Source organism: Danaus plexippus, chromosome 24 (genome assembly GCF_018135715.1).
Source record: "Danaus plexippus chromosome 24, MEX_DaPlex, whole genome shotgun sequence".
In the NCBI taxonomy this organism is placed as follows: Eukaryota; Metazoa; Arthropoda; class Insecta; order Lepidoptera; family Nymphalidae; genus Danaus; species Danaus plexippus.
In genome coordinates this window covers 4135562-4152097 of record NC_083552.1, presented here as the reverse complement: position 1 = coordinate 4152097, position 16536 = coordinate 4135562, and the positions used below count along the sequence as shown (strand labels likewise).

The following is a 16536-nucleotide window of genomic DNA, read 5'->3' as shown; positions in this document are numbered from 1 at the left end:
AAATAGGTATAAATGGGACAGAGACGGCAAGGCATTAATAGGACATGTAAAAACATTGTCCCCATATGAAAGACGGGTTCTCAGGGAAAGATTCTAAGTGAAGTAAAGAAAGGTGTAATAAGAAAAAAAAATTATAGTTAGACGCAAGATCTAAAAATTACATACTCTGAAACTGTAACTGCTGCTCGTAAAGAAGAAGATATTATGGGCTGTGTCACAGAATATTTAGGCTTGTTGTTGCATGATCTAGGATTTAAATTTCAAATATCCCAATCTAAACGAATGCACTCCTTTTCGGACAAACATATGTAACATCGGGAAGGTAAAGTTACCAAAACACTCTAAAACAGTTGGGTAAAGTTATTAGTTAAAGAGCCACATTTGATCATGTACGTTGTGGAGGTCACAGTGGATTTGATGACGTAGAACTTTCGACATTCAAATCGAAATGACAAACTGACAAAATAGAGAGCTTTTTCAGCTAAAGGTAAATTTAAATCTTCTAGGATCATGTAATGGTAAACAGGCCCTTTTAATCTTATTATTTTTCAAAGCTTCATGTGTCGTAATAGATGTACATACACTAAACTCATTTAATGTATGTGTTCAAAGATCAAAAGAAAATGGGTTTTATGTATGGTCTTAAATAAAAAGTAAACTAAAATTTATATCCTAATTTATTTGTTACAATTAATTTAATCACATATATACATATATTAGATGAACGAGTTCATTAGCTGTCCGCTTCCGAAGCCGTTTCCATAACGGCTGCCACCGTTCCCGAACTGGTTAAAGCCTGTGCCAGACAGGGCGCCTGTGTCGAACACTTGGCCTCCGCCGATGTTGTGGTTGTCTGTGTTCTCGGCTTGGGTGATCTATAATTAAGAAAAAAAGTTGTCTTACACATTGCTAGTCTGTTAGTTTATTGAGACAAAAGTAATTGTCCATCGTTTAAACTTACGGAACTGAGGCTGCTGTGATGCTGGCCGACATCATGGAAGTTTCCCATTCCACCCGTGTGCATAAGCTGGTTCGCTAAACCGCCGGCACCGGAATTGAATGGTTACTTCCATAACCGCCGCCTTGTGAATATTCCAAACCGCTTGTTCCTATTCCACCCAGTCCGCCCAGGCCACCCAGTCCACCCGCACCTAATCCAAGTCCTTGCATTCCCATTCCAAGCATACCGTTCCCATAACCACTTCCCAGACCGTTGAGTCCTAAGTAGGGTTGCGGCTTAGCTTCAAGTGCCGCAACACAGACGAGGACGGATATCACCTGAAATAATTCATTATATTTATAATAACCCATGAAAAAAAAATGTTCCTTAATTTAACTTTATAGTTTTTTATGAACATATAAGAACCCTTAAATACTTACAATACACTTCATGTTGTTAATATGGTTCGTAGGTGGTAGTGGCCTATTCAAGGACTGCTATTCCAATGATGTGACAGCGACAAACAGTAGTTTATATATTGAATTAAAATAAAAGCAATTATAAAGTTATTAACAAATTGTAAGAACACTGCTAGCATTTAAAAAAATAATTGGAATTACTGCAACGTCTGCTCATTAGAAAAAACAAAGGGTTTTTCCATACTTTTTGGAACGCAAATTTCCATGAGTGTATTATTTTAGTTATTAATAAGGAAGAGATAGTTTTTAAGTAACTTTTCCTAAGGTAGTTGACATAAATATAAGCGGACTTTTCATTGCAAGCATTATTATTTTATCACAGAAAGGTTTTATGAAGTAAATGTCTTTCGAAACAATTATTTCAAGAATATAATCATGACGGATTGTTAGAATTATTACTAGCGATAATAAGACATTCATATATCAATAATTGTGGATACCCGCATATCGAGAGTACCTTACTTTCAACCTGGTGGATATTTTTCTAACTTTTTTGGGTACTGTTAGTGCCATGTTAGCGCCTTTAGTCGTTTTAAAAGGTTTTTATTTTAAAGAGTATATTGGTTAATCTATCCGTTCTAGTCTGTGTTCCTTTATATGAGACAAACAGATACCTATTCAATGAAATATACACGAGTGACTGCCGAAAAGGAAAATTCTGTGTCACCCCAAATTGTGTCACAAACATTGAAATCCGCTTCACAACAAACAAAGTTAGAAATCTTTTTTTTTGCAAATCATCTAGTATCAATGGGTGTGTGTATGTGTGTGTTTTTAAAATTGTATTTAAGTTTAAATGAAACTAGTGTTATCACGGGCAGACGAGGTGATCACGGTTGCTGCAAAGTAACCGAAACGTCGGGATTATGTAGTTTTTAAATAATAAAATCCGCGTAGTAAATCCGAATAATACTAGTTTCATTTAAATGAATACTCGCGAAAATCTTACATCTCATTTGTATTTAAGTTTCTCATGTTATTCAATTTGACATCCCTATCTGCAAAATACTATATTTCACATAAAGGTAATCTTTAATCACCGAGAGCCTACATCTCCAAGATTCATGAATGCATTAGTAGCTACATAGATTGACCATGTAACTTTTGCCTCGCCTGCGGGTTACAGGAGCGTAGAGGTGGGGTACCTAGGAGACTGAAAGACACTAGCACATAACGTATAGGAAAATTTAAGAAAAAAATTGCAGACAAAATAGGTATAAATGGGACAGAGACGGCAAGGCATTAATAGGACATGTAAAAACATTGTCCCCATATGAAAGACGGGTTCTCAGGGAAAGATTCTAAGTGAAGTAAAGAAAGGTGTAATAAGAAAAAAAAATTATAGTTAGACGCAAGATCTAAAAATTACATACTCTGAAACTGTAACTGCTGCTCGTAAAGAAGAAGATATTATGGGCTGTGTCACAGAATATTTAGGCTTGTTGTTGCATGATCTAGGATTTAAATTTCAAATATCCCAATCTAAACGAATGCACTCCTTTTCGGACAAACATATGTAACATCGGGAAGGTAAAGTTACCAAAACACTCTAAAACAGTTGGGTAAAGTTATTAGTTAAAGAGCCACATTTGATCATGTACGTTGTGGAGGTCACAGTGGATTTGATGACGTAGAACTTTCGACATTCAAATCGAAATGACAAACTGACAAAATAGAGAGCTTTTTCAGCTAAAGGTAAATTTAAATCTTCTAGGATCATGTAATGGTAAACAGGCCCTTTTAATCTTATTATTTTTCAAAGCTTCATGTGTCGTAATAGATGTACATACACTAAACTCATTTAATGTATGTGTTCAAAGATCAAAAGAAAATGGGTTTTATGTATGGTCTTAAATAAAAAGTAAACTAAAATTTATATCCTAATTTATTTGTTACAATTAATTTAATCACATATATACATATATTAGATGAACGAGTTCATTAGCTGTCCGCTTCCGAAGCCGTTTCCATAACGGCTGCCACCGTTCCCGAACTGGTTAAAGCCTGTGCCAGACAGGGCGCCTGTGTCGAACACTTGGCCTCCGCCGATGTTGTGGTTGTCTGTGTTCTCGGCTTGGGTGATCTATAATTAAGAAAAAAGTTGTCTTACACATTGCTAGTCTGTTAGTTTATTGAGACAAAAGTAATTGTCCATCGTTTAAACTTACGGAACTGAGGCTGCTGTGATGCTGGCCGACATCATGGAAGTTTCCCATTCCACCCGTGTGCATAAGCTGGTTCGCTAAACCGCCGGCACCGGAATTGAATTGGTTACTTCCATAACCGCCGCCTTGTGAATATTCCAAACCGCTTGTTCCTATTCCACCCAGTCCGCCCAGGCCACCCAGTCCACCCGCACCTAATCCAAGTCCTTGCATTCCCATTCCAAGCATACCGTTCCCATAACCACTTCCCAGACCGTTGAGTCCTAAGTAGGGTTGCGGCTTAGCTTCAAGTGCCGCAACACAGACGAGGACGGATATCACCTGAAATAATTCATTATATTTATAATAACCCATGAAAAAAAAATGTTCCTTAATTTAACTTTATAGTTTTTTATGAACATATAAGAACCCTTAAATACTTACAATACACTTCATGTTGTTAATATGGTTCGTAGGTGGTAGTGGCCTATTCAAGGACTGCTATTCCAATGATGTGACAGCGACAAACAGTAGTTTATATATTGAATTAAAATAAAAGCAATTATAAAGTTATTAACAAATTGTAAGAACACTGCTAGCATTTAAAAAAATAATTGGAATTACTGCAACGTCTGCTCATTAGAAAAAACCAAAGGGTTTTTCCATACTTTTTGGAACGCAAATTTCCATGAGTGTATTATTTTAGTTATTAATAAGGAAGAGATAGTTTTTAAGTAACTTTTCCTAAGGTAGTTGACATAAATATAAGCGGACTTTTCATTGCAAGCATTATTATTTTATCACAGAAAGGTTTTATGAAGTAAATGTCTTTCGAAACAATTATTTCAAGAATATAATCATGACGGATTGTTAGAATTATTACTAGCGATAATAAGACATTCATATATCAATAATTGTGGATACCCGCATATCGAGAGTACCTTACTTTCAACCTGGTGGATATTTTTCTAACTTTTTTGAGTTACTCTTAGTGCCATGTTAGCACCTTAAGTCGTTATAAAGGGTTTTTATTTTAAAGAATGTATTGGTTTTAATCTATCCATTCTAGTCTGTGTTCCTTTACATGAGACAGACAGATACCTATTCAATGAAATATACACTAGTGACTGCCGAAAAGGAAAATTTCGTGTCAACCCAAATTGTGTCACAGACATTAAAGTCCGTTTCTAAACAAACAATGTTACAAATCTTTTTGTTTAAATGCAAATCATCTAGAATCAAAGGGTGTGTGTTTTTGAAATTGTATTTAAGCTTCTCATGTTATTCAATTTAACATCCCTATCTGCAAAATACTATATTTCACGTAAAGGTAATCTTTAATCACCGAGAGCCTACATCTCCAACATTCCTGAATGCATTAGTAGCTACATAGATTGACTATGTAACTTTTGCCTCGCCTGCGGGTTACAGGAGCGTAGAGGTGGGGTACCTAGGAGACTGAAAGACACTAGCACATAACGTATAGGAAAATTTAAGAAAAAAATTGCAGACAAAATAGGTATAAATGGGACAGAGACGGCAAGGCATTAATAGGACATGTAAAAACATTGTCCCCATATGAAAGACGGGTTCTCAGGGAAAGATTCTAAGTGAAGTAAAGAAAAGTGTAATAAGAAAAAAAAATTATAGTTAGACGCAAGATCTAAAAATTACATACTCTGAAACTGTAACTGCTGCTCGTAAAGAAGAAGATATTATGGGCTGTGTCACAGAATATTTAGGCTTGTTGTTGCATGATCTAGGATTTAAATTTCAAATATCCCAATCTAAACGAATGCACTCCTTTTCGGACAAACATATGTAACATCGGGAAGGTAAAGTTACCAAAACACTCTAAAACAGTTGGGTAAAGTTATTAGTTAAAGAGCCACATTTGATCATGTACGTTGTGGAGGTCACAGTGGATTTGATGACGTAGAACTTTCGACATTCAAATCGAAATGACAAACTGACAAAATAGAGAGCTTTTTCAGCTAAAGGTAAATTTAAATCTTCTAGGATCATGTAATGGTAAACAGGCCCTTTTAATCTTATTATTTTTCAAAGCTTCATGTGTCGTAATAGATGTACATACACTAAACTCATTTAATGTATGTGTTCAAAGATCAAAAGAAAATGGGTTTTATGTATGGTCTTAAATAAAAAGTAAACTAAAATTTATATCCTAATTTATTTGTTACAATTAATTTAATCACATATATACATATATTAGATGAACGAGTTCATTAGCTGTCCGCTTCCGAAGCCGTTTCCATAACGGCTGCCACCGTTCCCGAACTGGTTAAAGCCTGTGCCAGACAGGGCGCCTGTGTCGAACACTTGGCCTCCGCCGATGTTGTGGTTGTCTGTGTTCTCGGCTTGGGTGATCTATAATTAAGAAAAAAAGTTGTCTTACACATTGCTAGTCTGTTAGTTTATTGAGACAAAAGTAATTGTCCATCGTTTAAACTTACGGAACTGAGGCTGCTGTGATGCTGGCCGACATCATGGAAGTTTCCCATTCCACCCGTGTGCATAAGCTGGTTCGCTAAACCGCCGGCACCGGAATTGAATTGGTTACTTCCATAACCGCCGCCTTGTGAATATTCCAAACCGCTTGTTCCTATTCCACCCAGTCCGCCCAGGCCACCCAGTCCACCCGCACCTAATCCAAGTCCTTGCATTCCCATTCCAAGCATACCGTTCCCATAACCACTTCCCAGACCGTTGAAACCTAAGTAGGGTTGCGGCTTAGCTTCAAGTGCCGCAACACAGACGAGGACGGATATCACCTGAAATAATTCATTATATTTATAATAACCCATGAAAAAAAAAAGTTCCTTAATTTAACTTTATAGTTTTTTATGAACATATAAGAACCCTTAAATACTTACAATACACTTCATGTTGTTAATATGGTTCGTAGGTGGTAGTGGCCTATTCAAGGACTGCTATTCCAATGATGTGACAGCGACAAACAGTAGTTTATATATTGAATTAAAATAAAAGCAATTATAAAGTTATTAACAAATTGTAAGAACACTGCTAGCATTTAAAAAAATAATTGGAATTACTGCAACGTCTGCTCATTAGAAAAAACCAAAGGGTTTTTCCATACTTTTTGGAACGCAAATTTCCATGAGTGTATTATTTTAGTTATTAATAAGGAAGAGATAGTTTTTAAGTAACTTTTCCTAAGGTAGTTGACATAAATATAAGCGGACTTTTCATTGCAAGCATTATTATTTTATCACAGAAAGGTTTTATGAAGTAAATGTCTTTCGAAACAATTATTTCAAGAATATAATCATGACGGATTGTTAGAATTATTACTAGCGATAATAAGACATTCATATATCAATAATTGTGGATACCCGCATATCGAGAGTACCTTACTTTCAACCTGGTGGATATTTTTCTAACTTTTTTGAGTTACTCTTAGTGCCATGTTAGCACCTTAAGTCGTTATAAAGGGTTTTTATTTTAAAGAATGTATTGGTTTTAATCTATCCATTCTAGTCTGTGTTCCTTTACATGAGACAGACAGATACCTATTCAATGAAATATACACTAGTGACTGCCGAAAAGGAAAATTTCGTGTCAACCCAAATTGTGTCACAGACATTAAAGTCCGTTTCTAAACAAACAATGTTACAAATCTTTTTGTTTAAATGCAAATCATCTAGAATCAAAGGGTGTGTGTTTTTGAAATTGTATTTAAGCTTCTCATGTTATTCAATTTAACATCCCTATCTGCAAAATACTATATTTCACGTAAAGGTAATCTTTAATCACCGAGAGCCTACATCTCCAACATTCCTGAATGCATTAGTAGCTACATAGATTGACTATGTAACTTTTGCCTCGCCTGCGGGTTACAGGAGCGTAGAGGTGGGGTACCTAGGAGACTGAAAAACACTAGCACATAACGTATAGGAAAATTTAAGAAAAAAATTGCAGACAAAATAGGTATAAATGGGACAGAGACGGGAAGGCATTAATAGGACATGTAAAAACATTGTCCCCATATTAAAGACGGGTTCTCAGGGAAAGATTCTAAGTGAAGTAAGAAAGGTGTGATAAGAAAAAAAATGTTAGTTAGTTAGACGCAAGATCTACAAATTATCAATTCTGAAACTGTAACTGCTGCTCGTAAAGAAGAAGATATTATGGGCTGTGTCACAGAATATTTAGGCTTGTTGTTGCATGATCTAGGATTTAAATTTAAAATATCCCAATCTAAACGAATGCACTCCTTTTCGGACAAACATATGTAACATCGGGAAGGTAAAGTTACCAAAACATTCTAAAACAGTTAGTTGGAGTTATTAGTTAAAGGGCCTCATTTGATCATGTACGTTGTGGAGGTCACAGTGGATTTGATGACGTAGAACTTTCGACATTCAAATCGAAATGACAAACTGACAAAATAGAGAGCTTTTTCAGCTAATGGTAAACTTAAATCTTCTAGGATCATGTAATGGTAAACAGGCCCTTTTAATCTTATTATTTTTCAAAGCTTCATGTGTCGTAATAGATGTACACTAAACTCATTTAATGTATGTGTTTGGATGTGTTCAAAGATCGAAAGAAAATGGGTTTTATGTGTGGTCTTAAATAAAAAGTAAATTGAAATTTATATCCTAATTTATTTGTTACAATTAATTTAATCTAATATATACATATATTAGATGAACGAGTTCATTAGCTGTCCGCTTCCGAAGCCGTTTCCATAACGGCTGCCACCGTTCCCGAACTGGTTAAAGCCTGTGCCAGACAGGGCGCCTGTGTCGAACACTTGGCCTCCGCCGATGTTGTGGTTGTCTGTGTTCTCGGCTTGGGTGATCTATAATTAAGAAAAAAAGTTGTCTTACACATTGTTAGTCTGTTAGTTTATTGAGACAAAAGTAATTTCCCATCGTTTAAACTTACGGAACTGAGGCTGCTATGATGCTGGCCGACATCATGGAAGTTTCCCATTCCGCCAGTGTGCATAAGCTGGTTCGCTAAACCGCCGGCACCGGAATTGAATTGGTTACCTCCATAACCGCCGCCTTGTGAATATCCCAAACCGCTTGTTCCTATTCCACCGAGTCCGCCCAGTCCTCCCAGGCCACCCAGTCCACCCGTACCTAATCCAAGTCCTTGCATTCCCATTCCAAGCATACCGTTCCCATAACCACTTCCCAGACCAGCCATTCCCAGACCGTTGAGTCCTAAGTAGGGTTGCGGCTTAGCTTCAAGTGCCGCAACACAGACGAGGACGGATATCACCTGAAATAATGCATTATATTTATAATTACCCATGAAAGAAATGTTCCTTAATTTAACTTTACAGTTTTTTATGAACATGTAACAACCCTTAATTACTTACAATACACTTCATGTTGTTAATATGGTTCGTAGGTGGTAGTGGCCTATTCAAGGATTGCTATTCCAATGATGTGATAGCGACAAACAGTAGTTTATATATTGAATGAAAATAAAAGCAATTATAAAGGTATTAACAAATTATAAGAACACTGCGAGCATTAAAAAATAATTGGAATTACTGCAACATCTGCTCATTAGAAAAATCCAAAGGGTTTTTCCATACTTTTTGGAAGACCAATTTCCATGAGTGTATTATTTTAGTTATTAATAAGGAAGAGATAGTTTTTAAGTAACTTTTTCTAAGGTAGTTGACATAAATATAAGCGCACTTTTCATTGCAAGAATTATTATTTTATCACAGAAAGGTTTTATAAAGTAAATGTCTTTCGAGACAATTATTTCAAGAATATAATCATGACGGATTGTTAGAATTAATATTATCAACAAGAAGACATTCATATATCGAAAATTGTGGATACCTGCATATCGAGAGTGACTTTACTTTAAATGCGATTGATTTTTTTTATAGCCTGCCGGAAAGTCCTGGGATTTACTGAAATCTCCGCTCATTAGTAAAAACTGTCAACAAGATTTATGTCATTGATGTATTAATTGACGTGTTACGACATTCTTAAACAAAAGTTTTCCGCGTCATTGGGTCGCAGACTTTTCCTACGTTTCATTTACCAAATAATAAACATAAACCAATTTCCTTCACGTTCTTTGTTGGTCCTCCTTTCGGTATCTTGATGTCATATTTTAAAAAAATGTATGTAGTAATTTAGCGTCTATGCAAAGAAGGAGTTAGTGTTTAAAAAAAGTCTTGTATTATAAAATAGTGTATTATTTTTTAATATAATTTGAAACTTAGATCCATTCCTATCCTGCCATTGCATTCTATTATTAATTTCATTTTATGAAAACATTGGACCTTTAAAAAAAAACGTATTTTGTCCGTTAAAGGTACATTAATTGATGGTACAGAGTTCGTAGGGATTTGGTTTTTTTAATACTTCTGAACTTAATCTGGAAATTTGCAGTAGTGATTATTTAGAAGGGGTATATTTCATACAGTGCTGTCTGAAATTTTAAGACCTATTGAAACAGCAATATAAAATAATAGAGAATATATAGTGCAAAAAGTTTATGTCAAAAGTGTTATGATTTTGTCTGTTTATTTGTTTGTGTTTATGATTGTTGCGTGTGTAACGTGTTACTATATCCAGTGCCTCACATAAATAATAATATATACATGCTTAGGGGATTTAAAATTTAATATTTAGTTTCTTTGTAAATACTCAGTTACTAATTGATATACATTGAGAAAAAAAAACAATTTACACCAAAAAAACCGTTTCAATTTTTCAATTGTGTCTAGTGAAATATAATTCTTACATTCTTGTAAAATCTTCCACACGTCTTCTTGCAAAGATTGACAAAAACTGTTCACATATGTCCAGCGCTTCTCACAAGAGTTTAATTGAATCGAGGTGAGAGAGAGCTAAACCATTTTATTTATAATTTTCTCGATTCTTTGTTTTTAATAAGCCCTGCATAAATTTAAACGCTGCTTTGTATCATCATTTTCATGGAAAATAAGTTTTTTTCCAACTAATTTTAAACTGGATGGCAATTTGCTTTAGTAATGGTTTGTGTCCCTCTTCATGTTTCCTTCTACTTGTACCGAATTCTCAGTTTTATGGTCCTTGAAGCATCCCCAGACTTATATCAGCCAGGAGCACATACATGACAGACAATTTCGAATATTTTCGAGGATAATTTTTGGCAAGTGCGAGCAATTACTCTATCCCCTTGTTCAGATATATGTTGAGTCTCCATCTTCTTGCATCTGTGTTTACTTCTAATTATAATTCGGGAGTCTTTATGACTAGAGCAAGGTTGTTACTGATCAAGTGCATTCACCACCTAGGGCTTTATTTCCACAAATTAACAGTAGAAATGACAGTAAAGCGGTATCCAGAAGAAATAAAAGAAGCACCTTTCAGGTGTACTTGATACAAAAGGAAATGCAAATACATTTAAAAGTAAAGTTTCATTTTTGAATTAAAATAAAAACAGGCCGAAAAAGCTTTAATCCGTATTCTTTTATTGAAATATATTTAACAGGCTTAATTCTCAAAACAACAAATGGTATATATTCGGTAACATATTTGTAGGTGTTTCATTCTATATGAACGTTATGAAAGATCACTATATTAAATAACTGTTATAAAATTAAATGATATAATTGTTTCTTATTTATTTTTATTGTTTTATATGAAAGGAAGTACTAGATGAGCTATATTTATGTTAAACATGTTACTTGCTGAACGTTTCCGCATCCGTTGCTGAAGTTATTGACACCGTTGCTGAATTGATTGAGACCGTTGCTGAAGTGGTTGAGACCGTTGCTGAATTGATTGAGACCGTTGCCGAATTGATTGAGACCGTTGCCGAATTGGTTCAAACCAGTACCGGATTGGGCTGCAGTGTTAAAGAACTCACTGCCGCCGATGTTATGATTGTCTGTGTTCTCGGCGTGATTAATCTAAAGGAGAATGTTTTATTGATTAGGTACATTTTTATTACCAGAACTCTTTATCGATTCTTCTAATATTTCTTTCATATTTTTTTACTTACCGTGGTAAGGGTGCTCTGTTGTTGACCAACATTATGAAAGTTTGTACCCCCGGTGCTGTAGGAAACCTGACTGCCTAAACCACTGTTTCCGAAACTGTTTACGTTATTGCCAAAGCCGCCACCTAGAGCAAGTCCAGGACATAATCCTAGGATAATCATTCCTATTGGCCTTACGACTGGCCTGGCCTGGAAACTGTTACCACATCCATATACTCCTGCTCCAACACCAACATTTCCGAGACTAACCACATTATTTTCATAGCCACTTCTTAGGCCTCTTAGTCCCAGTTTTCTTAGACCAAAAAAGGGTTCTGGCTTAGCGTCAAGCACTACAGCAAAAGCGAGGATGGTCAATGTCTAAAAAGAAAATATATATAGAATTCACTAATTTATGTTTTTGATAGCTGTTAATCCAAGAGTTAGAAGGAATCATTTTATTTTCTCAATGTCCACCTTAATACTATGAATGTCCTATTTAAACAGCATGTTAAAGCCGCTATAAGGTTTGCCTTTATATGTTTCTTACACTTAAATTTTTAGCTATTTGAAAATTCATTAATGAAAACTATAAAGTTATTTAAAAATATACAGTAGAGCGCACCAGTTATTTATGCCCTACCAAGCATTTAATCTAATAGAATATTTATTTAATATACTCACAATAGTCTTCATTTTGAACAGCGAGTTGTCGATGTTGCTTAGTCTTAGGGTATTTCGATATGATAATTCTATAGCCATCATTTTCCCTTATATAATACACCTAATTAAAGCCAGACAAACGATATTATATAATAACATTTAATTAATTCGCAGTATATAGGTGATTTGTTAATACTATGCTCTTTGGCAATTGTTTTGTAATTGTTATATTACTCAACAATAAGTTAAACTGTAGGCAATAAAATGGTTTTATCAAACGTGGTCAACAATCCTTTTTCAGTTATTGTGTGATGTCTAAAAGTATTAGATTTTGTTCGAGAAAAATATAATCGAATAGAATATTTATTTCTGACCTGCAAGTTGCGTTCCATCCCACAATAGTGCTCTATTAACCTTGTGTTAAAATTAGAACAGAGAGTATTTTCATTAAAACTAAATAAAATAAGTAAAAAAATCATTCAGATAAAGAGTTAAAATGGATGCATCATGCATCACATTACTGTTGCGCTATCTTGGTTTAAAAGTAATACATTACTCTTTAGCATTTTACTCGTATACCCATAATTAAAGTCTTAAACTTATATCTCGTAGTACTCAATACTAGCAAAAAAAGAATCTTCGGTTTGTGACAAGTTCATTTTCTTTCGTTTTTGTTCAATACCAGTATTTTTGTATATCCATATTAAAGAAAAAATATTTTAACTAGGTCAAGGAGGTACAGAAGAATGTTGTAAGACATGGTTTTTTAATAGTATGGAGGTTAAAATATCATCAGATATAAAGAAAATATAGAACGTAAACGTAAACGTTTAAGTAAACGGTTTTACTCGCACTATTAAAGTTATAAAGCTATTTGATGTTAAAATTTATTCCAATAGCCATTAGAAATTGTATCTTTTGTGTTTGACACATTTGAAATAGAGTATGATTGGGATAAAATTTTATTTAAAACTCCCAAATAACGTACTTTGACAGTTTAAATTTAACATTTGTAAACTTTTTATTGGATTGTAACTATTATATTTTGTTTTTATATGATTAAACAATGGCCGTTTTTTCTGATAATTAAGAAAAACTTATTGTAATTTTCATGAAATTGTAATGATTTTTTAAATTTTTTTTTGTCTTTGTCACTTTTTCAGTCCCATTTTTATAGACAGTAATAAAAATTACATCTTTTTACTATGTGTGTGTAATATGTTTTGGGTAATAAAATTAAAAATATTATCTTTCTATTCTAAATATTTAATTAAGGAATTATACACATTTGGGTAATTGTTACAATAAATATATATTTTTAATTATCACACACAGGTATTTTTTCACGAAAACTGTTTTAATTTTTAGAGGAATGACGTCATTTGCCGTCCGCTTCCGTAATCGTTGCCGTATTTGTTGAAACCGTTGCCGTATTGGTTGAAGCCAGTACCGGATTGGGCTCCAGTGTCAAAGAATTCACTGCCGCCGATGTCACGATTGTCTGTGTTCTCGGCGTGATTGATCTAAAGAAGGAAGAAAAATATAACTAATAGACTGTGTAAGAGTAGCTTTTGCTTCAGATTTTCAGTGAAATTTGTTTAAAAAATATATATTTAATTTAAATTTACCGAGGTACGGCTGCTGTGATGCTGTCCAATATCATGGAAGTTTCTCCTTCCGCCGTTGTGGAATCCTCTGCTGTCCAAACCGCTGGCACCAGAACTGAAACCGCTATCTCCAAAACCGCTGCCTCGACTAAATTCAGAACCTCTATTTCCGTATCCTAATCCATCCATTGCTAGTGGATTGGTTACACGATTACCTAACCTAAGACCTCCCATTCCAGCACCAGTTGTACCGAGATCGATCATACCGTTTCCGTATCTAACATAGGGTTGGGGCTTAGCCTCGAGCACCACAACACAAGCGAGCATAGAGAAGACCTGGAAGCAATATTAAAATTTAAGACTATGTATTAATATATTCGTATAAAAATGTTTTATTCCTAATGAAAAAAAGATAAATTACATTCAAAAATATTTTTTATACTTACAGTGGACTTCATTTTTATTGCAAATTAAAGTTACCATAGATAGAATGATGTCACATAAACGAAATTTGGCATTTATACAAAATGAAATAAGAGCTATTAGCGGTGATTTTAATTCATATTAATTGCGTCACGGATATATATGAGCATTTTATTAGTTAATTGATAAAGAATTACGTAGGAATTAATTAATTATTTACTCATTAGTGAGGTTCTTTTTCTGATATCATTGTTAATGTGTTTCAAAGTTTTGGGAATATTTTTTTTGTTTTTATATTTCCTATTGACGTATATATTAATATAATTGCTTCTAGCCCTTTATATAACAGAAAAAGTCCGATTTTTTTACTTATAACTGTAGTTAGGAACCCTAGGAACCTTGCTTTTATTAGAGTAATCACCGTACGATGCACAGTAGTAGCACTTTTCCTCAAATTATATAACACTGTTCATAAAAATGCTTATAAATCAATACATTTTATTAATTTAGGTTTGTTACAGACTTTGTACATGTTTGCCGATTTGAATACTAATGTTCCTATTAATCATATGAAACAAAATAACCGAGTCATTCTAAATCCGGACAATTAATTTATTTTTATATCAACTTCTTCGTCTATTTTCAACTCTAATCCTTTAAAATATTAGTTTTCTATTGATAATGATAAATAAAGTTATAGGTACATATTGTTCAGCTTCAATTTATATCGTTAATGTGTTAAAGAATTCGATTTGATATGAATTCAATGAATATAAACAAACGTTAAATAATATTCAGGTTTTCGGTGAACGATTTCAATTCGTGCGAAACCATCCGGCGGACAATGGCCCTTCAAATGCGCCTGGAATTTATTATATTTGCGCAAAACCTACATACATACATACGTATATTGGCTATGCAATTTTCCTATAGAAAAAATGTTTTGTACGGCTGAATTCCCGTCAATTCTTTCTTTATTTAGTATTTCTATAGTTTTAAATTGTTTTAGTTTTTAAACGAAAAATACGAAAGTTTTTTTATTTCGGAAGCAATAATATCCTAAGTAATAAAAAGCGGATGATACTATGAATTTCATATTAATGTCCATGGTGACTAAAATAAAAAAAACAAATATATAAATTGACAAAAAATTACCCGAATTTTTAGGTAATTCTTGTATACTATTACGGAAGGTGTAAGTATTTTTAGTAAGGTGTATTTATAATGAGATACTTTAATCTTTCTAAGCCAAGCTTTAAGTCTGTTAATCAGTTTGAAAGCCACCTTAATCCGGATTTATAGAAGGAACTGAAATATTAAATTCACTTTGCATTACCTTGTCCGAATCGCATCGCCCTCGTTAGGAACCTGGCGCGACAATTACATAATGAATTCGTTTAACAAAATTTTGTTAACAATAATTATAACTTTTGATTTACAAAGGAAAAGATTAAAATGTGTTTATTATGTGTATTTAATTAGTAATTACATACTGTTGAATATAAGAGATTTCACTTAGCCGTTCTTAGAATTGACTATGTATTAAATATTAAATCCAATGTTCGATCCTCTTCCATATCCCATTCCAGTACCCGAACCATATCCTCTTCCGTAACCTACGCCTGTGCCAGATCCGTAGCCTAGGCCTGTTCCAGATCCATAGCCTAGGCCTGTTCCAGATCCATAGCCTAGGCCTGTTCCAGATCCGTAGCCTAGGCCTGTTCCAGATCCGTAGCCTATCCCTGAGCCGGAACCATAGCCTAATCCTGAGCCAGAGCCATATCCGTATCCAGAACCAGAACCGTAGCCCAATCCATTAATGATTCCGTACCCTGGTCTTCTGTAAGGATTGTATGCTTGCACGTTTATACAAGCCAAGCACAGCACAACAAGTAACGCCTGAAACAATAGAGAACTATTCCCATTTATGCTCATAGAGATATGAAAAATAAATTCTCACGACAATGAATTGATAAAATTCAAGTAAATTTTTTAAATGTATCACTTACAATATTTTTCATGTTGTTAATGTCAAGTTTTATTAATGAATGATAAATTTCATAAGTTTTTTTCTCTTAAATAGATTTTGTTAATAAATATTATATTTAATTCTTAATGTCATTTCATGACGTAGTCGTCTTCGCTGATATGATTGTTAGAATACCATTAAATTTAGGAAAAAGCTTCCTCATTTTCTGACATTTTTTTTTTTAAATATATGTATGAAGAAATAAAAGTCTTCTTCGTACTAAAAAACTAAATAAAACAGTACAATTTTTATATAATTTTAT

The 16536-nt window shown here is 33.9% G+C and overlaps 5 protein-coding genes and 1 long non-coding RNA gene across 7 annotated transcripts in view; 1 reads left to right on the top strand and 5 right to left on the bottom strand.

Moving 5' to 3' along the window:
- Positions 1-16536, top strand: part of LOC116776013 (calsyntenin-1) — a 128708-nt gene that overhangs the window by 42883 nt on the left and 69289 nt on the right. The gene's annotated exons all lie outside the window — the stretch shown is intronic.
- LOC133319523 (uncharacterized) lies at positions 660-1061 on the bottom strand. Its single transcript, XR_009753109.1, has 2 exons — positions 962-1061; positions 660-875 (listed from the first exon to the last, which is right to left on the bottom strand). It is a non-coding gene; the product is annotated as an uncharacterized LOC133319523 (long non-coding RNA).
- Positions 3287-4073, bottom strand: LOC133319512 (acanthoscurrin-2-like). The gene is made up of 3 exons (XM_061524356.1): positions 4008-4073; positions 3588-3905; positions 3287-3502 (listed from the first exon to the last, which is right to left on the bottom strand). The coding sequence occupies exons 1-3, from the start codon at positions 4017-4019 to the stop codon at positions 3344-3346; spliced, it is 489 nt and encodes a 162-aa protein (XP_061380340.1). The 5' UTR covers positions 4020-4073; the 3' UTR covers positions 3287-3343.
- LOC133319541 (acanthoscurrin-2-like) lies at positions 5736-6469 on the bottom strand. Its single transcript, XM_061524429.1, has 3 exons — positions 6458-6469; positions 6038-6355; positions 5736-5951 (listed from the first exon to the last, which is right to left on the bottom strand). The coding sequence occupies exons 1-3, from the start codon at positions 6467-6469 to the stop codon at positions 5793-5795; spliced, it is 489 nt and encodes a 162-aa protein (XP_061380413.1). The 3' UTR covers positions 5736-5792.
- On the bottom strand, positions 8193-8990 carry LOC133319509 (acanthoscurrin-2-like). 2 transcript variants are annotated; one of them, XM_061524353.1, is made up of 3 exons: positions 8938-8990; positions 8496-8837; positions 8193-8409 (listed from the first exon to the last, which is right to left on the bottom strand). In XM_061524353.1, exons 1-3 carry the CDS (start codon positions 8947-8949, stop codon positions 8251-8253), a joined length of 513 nt encoding a protein of 170 aa, XP_061380337.1. In that variant the 5' UTR covers positions 8950-8990; the 3' UTR covers positions 8193-8250. The 2 variants fall into 2 exon arrangements, with proteins under 2 accessions (XP_061380337.1, XP_061380336.1); XM_061524352.1 differs by lacking the exon at positions 8938-8990 and having other exon boundaries at positions 8496-8872.
- On the bottom strand, positions 11242-11829 carry LOC116775943 (putative mediator of RNA polymerase II transcription subunit 26). The gene is made up of 2 exons (XM_032669005.2): positions 11577-11829; positions 11242-11484 (listed from the first exon to the last, which is right to left on the bottom strand). Exons 1-2 carry the CDS (start codon positions 11733-11735, stop codon positions 11242-11244), a joined length of 402 nt encoding a protein of 133 aa, XP_032524896.2. The 5' UTR covers positions 11736-11829.